Source organism: Balaenoptera physalus (genome assembly GCF_965194825.1).
Source record: "Balaenoptera physalus genome assembly, chromosome: X".
Taxonomy (NCBI): Eukaryota; Metazoa; Chordata; class Mammalia; order Artiodactyla; family Balaenopteridae; genus Balaenoptera; species Balaenoptera physalus.
Genome location: NC_138903.1, coordinates 90,103,869 through 90,109,690, shown reverse-complemented (window position 1 = coordinate 90,109,690; position 5,822 = coordinate 90,103,869). Strand labels below are relative to the sequence as shown.

Sequence of the window (5,822 nt, the reverse complement as noted above, 5' to 3'; positions counted from 1 at the left end):
CAGCCTTCTTCTTCTGTGGAGAAAAATTCCCACCTCCATGCCTTTCTTCCCATCACTCCTTCCTCCAATGCCCTTCCGCCCTGTTTTTATCCCATCCTTCATGCCCAGTTCTACTTAAGCATCCGGAGGAGAGCACTGTTGCCTGCAGAAATAGGAAACAGATGGCCATGATTAGAGGTTCTCAGTTTTGTTAGTATCTTTTTGTTTCCATACATCTTGCCTCTCCAAATATATCATAAATTCAAGAACATGATAAATTTTTTTTGCTGGTTAAAACACACAACTTTATTGATGAAACACAAGATTAACAAATGTAAACCAATACAAAAGTATAGCTTATTCGTGATTAGTTCGCTGTCAGTTTAAGTAGAGGAAAGAGTAAAAATATCTCAATCTAGGTAGCAAGATGGAATCAATAAATGCTTTCTTTGTACAAGCTCTAGTATTCATCTGACATCCTTAAAATGGTCTAGCCTAAAACCAACCATCACAACCAGCATCACTGTTGATATGTGATATTCATTATTCCAAAATAGCAGCTGAAAGGATCTCTTTGCCATATAAGCACAGTGAAAAGCAAAGAATTTACAAAATGCATTGTTCCCAAGTGCAAACTAAAAAAATTACCTCACTATTGTTTGGGACAGACCCCCAGTTAAAGTTTGGTCAATACTTTTAGGACTTTTACTTTCACGACCAGATCACTGTGATTTGCTAATGCTTTGATTTTCTTAACACACACTCCAGATTCTTTGAATAAGAAAAAAAGTGAACTTCTGCTGAATTCTTTCCTGGATGAGGCAAGCCCTTCATTTTTTATGTTGTCATTTATATTCTCAAATAGGGTAAGGATATTAAGAAGAATCTCTCTGTCCCATTCTTTATTAAAGAGGGAAATCAATTCTGATGGTACTTTACAACTGACCAGCTCTCTTGTCATGGCTGGATTTTCAGTAAAGTTTATGATTAGTTTCATAATCTGAATCTTGGTGAAGTAATTTCCCAGGAATAACAAAGCAAAAAAGTCTGGAAAAGAATAGGAAAGCAAATGTTGGTAGTGATTTGTCACAGTCATGTTGGTTAACAGTCTTAGACCAGCCATCTGCACAGCTGAGTCCAAACGACAGATCATGGTGTCATCACACACTTGACTGATATATGTCTTAATCTTGCCCTGATTTTCCGCATTCACACTCAAATTATTAAGGGCATTGTATGCCTTTTCCCTAATAATGGGATCTTTCGTTTTTATCAGTTTTGCAATAATTGGGAGACCACCCAATTCACGAATGGCATTTTGGTTAAATGAATATGCTGCATTGTTACCCAGAGTGACCAAGGCTACTTCCTGAATAAAAGGATCATTAGTTCTTTCTAGGATGTTAAGGACCTTTTGAAGGTCAGTAGCACCCAGAATATCATCAATTTTATAGGGAAAGTTGAACTTGCCCCTTCGAACAGGCCATGATGTGGCTGGAGTCCTGGTGCTCTTACCTCTGGTCCTTCCCTTGGACTTGCCACTAGTCCTGCCCCCAGCCCTAGCTCCATTCCTCACAGGGTGGCAGCCTCCACCCCTGACTCCTGGGCAGGGTAAACCAGGTGTAAGGGTCCTGGTCCCGGAGATGGTACCCAACCTGGCCCCTTTGCCCGCCTTTGCACTTGCCTGTTCCTTCAGGGTGCTGAAAAGGGCCTTGGCCTTGGCCTCTAGGCCACCTCCGCTCTGGGCCTTCAAGTGGGCCTCTGCCTTTACATCAGGTCCACTCTTGAGTTCCACGGACACCTCAGCCTTGGCCTTTGAGTCACCCTGAAGTCTGGCTCCAGCCCCTGCCCCAGCATTAGCCTTAGCTCCTTTCCCAGTCTCTGCAATATCGCTAGATTCCTCCTCATCATCGTCATCGTGGTCGTCCCAGATTTTCTCGCTCTCATCTCTTCCCCAGGTCAGTCTGTATACGCAGTAGCAGGCGCCAGCGCCGATCACTACACCAGCGGCCAAGCAGCCAGCTTCCCGAGTTCGGCCCATGCTGCCGCGAGTGTCTGGAGGGTTTGCTCTGGCCAGAAGAGCGCTCCCAAGTGAGGGGGCAGGGGGAGGGGGCTGTGGAGTCTTCAGCTACAGCCAGCAGGCTCTGCTGCAGCTACAGATACTGGGGGACCTAAGAATGAAAGAAAGATTTGAGGCTTCAGTCTCCTCCTTCTGTGCCTTCGCATGCAGACAGACTGAACTACAGATCTACAAACAGACAAAACAAATGGGGACATGGCAGGGACTCAAGGGTAGATCACTGATTCCTTTTTTTAATCAGGAAGGTAATTTTGAAAATTTTCCCCACCTCCAGTTTCTCCAACCTCATGTTCAACCACCCCACCCCAGTATGTTAAATTTAAGACAGCTAATCAGTTCCCTACCTCCCCTGCCCCTCCAGATGTCCTGGGGGCAGTGGCAGCCCCACATACACCCGCAGGGGTCCAGGCAGTTTCTTCCTTCTATTTCTTGCCTGGAAGTACACTGAGTCCTGCAAACCTGCATACAAAGCGGTGGGGGGAGTGGTGCTGAGAGCTCATGGGACAGACAGATGAACCTCACCCGGGACGGGACACACGTTCCTCTGCGGAATCACTGGCCCTAGTTCCGCGGAGCCCAATATTTCCCACGTTCGGTTCCCCTCCTCTCCTCGCTGAGCTGCGGCTTTGAAGTTCATTATGACCCGCCCCACCCCCGCCCCGTTCCTTCGATCTCCTCCAATCCTCCACCCAGCCCCCACCCCCGAAAGTCACTGCCTTCGAAGGTGACTGCCACAACTCCTTCCCTGTAACAAAATGGATGGTGGTGGAGGGAGAGTGTCTAGAAGCCAGACAGGCGTAAAATGCACAGAAGTCTCGAACTCCGCCCTTGCCTCCGCCACCCCCATCAACTCAGAGGTACCAGGATACTCCTACCCCCACCCATTACATCCACTGCTCCGGAGCAATTTCCTTCCTCCCTCATCTCGGTTTCCGCCTCCACCTAACCTAAAGACTGACAACTCTGGGACCAAAGAGTAATTTGGAGAAAGGTCCTCCCCACCCCCACCCCAGGACTCTCGTGACACCTTCGTCCTCCCAGCCACTTCTCTCCGTGCAGGGCACTTTCTTTTGCAAGCTCCGCAATGGTCCAGAGAGGAGAGGAGGAGGGGTATGTGGGGGAGGTCCACGGGCCCACTGGAGTTTGCAGTCTTCACCATTCTCCAGCCCAGGCATCCCTAAATAGTGCCACCACTCTCACTCTGACATACTTGTTTCTGGACAATTTTCCTCTTCTTCCTGCTCCTAGAGTTGGATTGGCCTTCAGCCGCAAGATCCAAAGACACAGACAGGCGACAGGGCAGAGACAGATTGCTAGGCAGACAGAACAGCACTTCAGACAGTCCCAATACCAGCCTTTCCGAATCCAAGGTCCTGGTTGTCAAACGGATTTCACCTTTTGGTCTCTCACCCTACCCCCACTTCTCAGGACTCCGCTAACAGCAGCCCTCTTCCAGCAAGGGCGTCCATCCACCCCCTCCCCCAGCCCCCAGCCCCAGCCCCAGCGGTCGGCCATTTTCCCAGGAAAAACCACACCCCTTTCGAACAACTGGAAAGAGGGGAGGCGGGGCGAAGGAGTGAGAAAAACCGGAGGAGCAAAGGAAAACCCAAAGATCTCTTTGATTCCCCTGCCCGACGCAGTCTCAGCCCCAACGACAACTATGTTTCCTGTACGCGCTGTCATCTCCTATTTCCTATATAAAAGAGCAGGGAGGTAACTGGGGAGTCAGTAATGCGCCCGAGTTAGGAGGAGGACCCCAGCCATCCCCGCCCTTCTGGGGGCCGCGGGGCAATCCCACCTTTACACTGACCTGCAGGGGTTCGGGGCAGATTCTTTATTCCTTTGCTCCGAGTGGTACAGCGCCCTACTGAAAGACACGGGGAATGACAAGACAGACGCCCAGCCCCAAGATACTGGCTTGCTAGATGGACACACAGGACAAGAATCTTAACATCGGCCCTTCCCGATTCAAGGCCCTGGATGCCAAAGGTTTTCAGGTTCCCCCCCTCCTGGTCTGGGGTCTCCCCTGGAATCTGGCCCCCAAGGTCCACCATTCTTGTACTCGAAAGGGCCGGGGATAGTGCAAGGGTGTGGAGAAAGCGAGCCTCGTCCTTCTTTAGTCTCCACCCTCCGCTACCCGCACCGCGGGAATCCCTCGGGCAAGCACCCATCCGCACATAGACTGGCTGGGATCAGGGCGGTTACCTCCTCCTCCTCCTCTCCTGGCCACAGGCCCGCCAGCCCTCGAGGTAATAGGGAGATGGCAACCGGACCAAACGAAAGACCGGGATTAGAAGGACGTCTGCACACGTCGGCTCCCGCTCACGTGAGAGCCACGTCACTCGTGAGCTCAGAACCCCAATTACCACTCCCACCAGCAGTGCGGCAGGAGCCGGCCCACCCCTTTCCTTTCGCTTCACAGCAGGTCCTGCCACTCATTTTCCACTGCCAATCCCAGAAACCAGAAGTAGCTTATCTTGTGGTTGGCATTTGCCTTTCTTTGGTTAGCAGAGAGAAACTATATCTGCTCCCATGGCCATTGGTCTTGTCTTCCTCTTTGAGGAATAATTTTTCTCTCCTCTACTCCCTGTCCACCCACCTCTCCCTTCACCCCCCACCCCCCCCACAACGCAGCCTCAGTGCTCAGCGTTTCCCCTGTACCCCTATACGAAATGGGATTCAAGATCTCAGAAAAGGATATGGGTAGTGGGAATGTCTTACTTTCTTAAACTTTTCTGTTCATTTTTTAAAAATCAGTAATGCATTACTCTTATATTGAGAAAATAAAATGATGCTATCTTCGTTTGACTGGAGAAGAATTTAAGTCGGAGGGGAAAACCCAAAAGGCCTCGCTAATTTTACTATATTTATTTATAACACAAGGAAAATGTTTCCACTGGTTACAGTCAAGAAGAAGCTTTCAAAACGTAGTAACCTGTTTTAAAATGGAAAACTGTTATTTTTCACATGGTCTATGAATTAGTCCACAAACATGACTAGTTGTCTAATCTTTGCCATTTTACATAAATGATCTATTACTTTTTCTAATTTTGGATCAACTTACAATTTGACAAAACAAAAACAATAAAATCTTATGTTGCTTGATTAAAGAAAGACATGCATTCAATGTCCCAAAGTCTTGGCTGACTGCTGTGTGAACCTCTTGTGATTTGATGGCTGTTCTGAACACCTGCCCCAGATTAGCTTTTAGTCTACTATAGCTGAGGAAGCTGAGGGTGTGAGGGATGCAGAAATCATCCGATCTTCCCGGCCTTGTCAAGAAGGAAGGGTGGAAGGTGATGCCCTCCCATCTCTCCTATATTCCAGAGCTTCTCATCCCCTGCATTATAGAACCTGACTCTTTTTGCACACTCTAAAAATATACATGGACAGGTGACCAGAGTGGTAAATGCCACCTTTACTCAGGTGACAAAACTGAGTAAACACCTTTGACTTCTTTCCTCCCTCCCTCCCTCAAATTCCCGCAGAGGTAACTCAGGGATGCAGAGAAGGGACTGCTGTTCCCACCTACTCCTGCAGCTGCAGGTTTCCATGAAGCCTAGAGAAGCAATTGCTGGGGGAAGCACCCAGGCCTGCCTGTCCTGCTCTGCCCTGATTAATGGTGGCCCAGTTAACCTTGTTCCTGATGCCGTCTGCTGCTACCACCTGGCCTGAGAGGGGCAGCCTGCTGGCCTCCCACCCCTGGCCTCCTTACCTCAGGGCACCCAGGGAGAACCCAGCCTTGCTGCAGGGTCACTGCCCA

General features: G+C 49.3%; 1 protein-coding gene across 16 annotated transcripts; it reads right to left on the bottom strand.

The window, feature by feature from the left end:
- Nucleotides 1-257: 257 nt before the first annotated feature.
- ARMCX1 (armadillo repeat containing X-linked 1) lies at nt 258-4,412 on the bottom strand. 16 transcript variants are annotated; one of them, XM_082447654.1, is made up of 6 exons: nt 4,265-4,407; nt 3,870-3,926; nt 3,270-3,752; nt 2,404-2,518; nt 1,664-2,150; nt 828-1,026 (listed from the first exon to the last, which is right to left on the bottom strand). In XM_082447654.1, the coding sequence occupies exons 5-6, from the start codon at nt 2,018-2,020 to the stop codon at nt 973-975; spliced, it is 411 nt and encodes a 136-aa protein (XP_082303780.1). In that variant the 5' UTR covers nt 2,021-2,150; nt 2,404-2,518; nt 3,270-3,752; nt 3,870-3,926; nt 4,265-4,407; the 3' UTR covers nt 828-972. The 16 variants fall into 16 exon arrangements, with proteins under 16 accessions (XP_082303781.1, XP_082303787.1, XP_082303786.1 ...); XM_082447655.1 differs by having other exon boundaries at nt 258-2,150; nt 3,870-3,923; nt 4,265-4,412; XM_082447661.1 differs by having other exon boundaries at nt 258-2,150; nt 3,270-3,432; nt 3,870-3,923; nt 4,265-4,412.
- Nucleotides 4,413-5,822: the final 1,410 nt, after the last annotated feature.

Bases quoted from the DNA above. Each gene is read 5' to 3' on its own strand.
- ARMCX1 (XM_082447655.1), bottom strand. From the start codon at position 2,020: ATGGGCCGAACTCGGGAAGCTGGCTGCTTGGCCGCTGGTGTAGTGATC.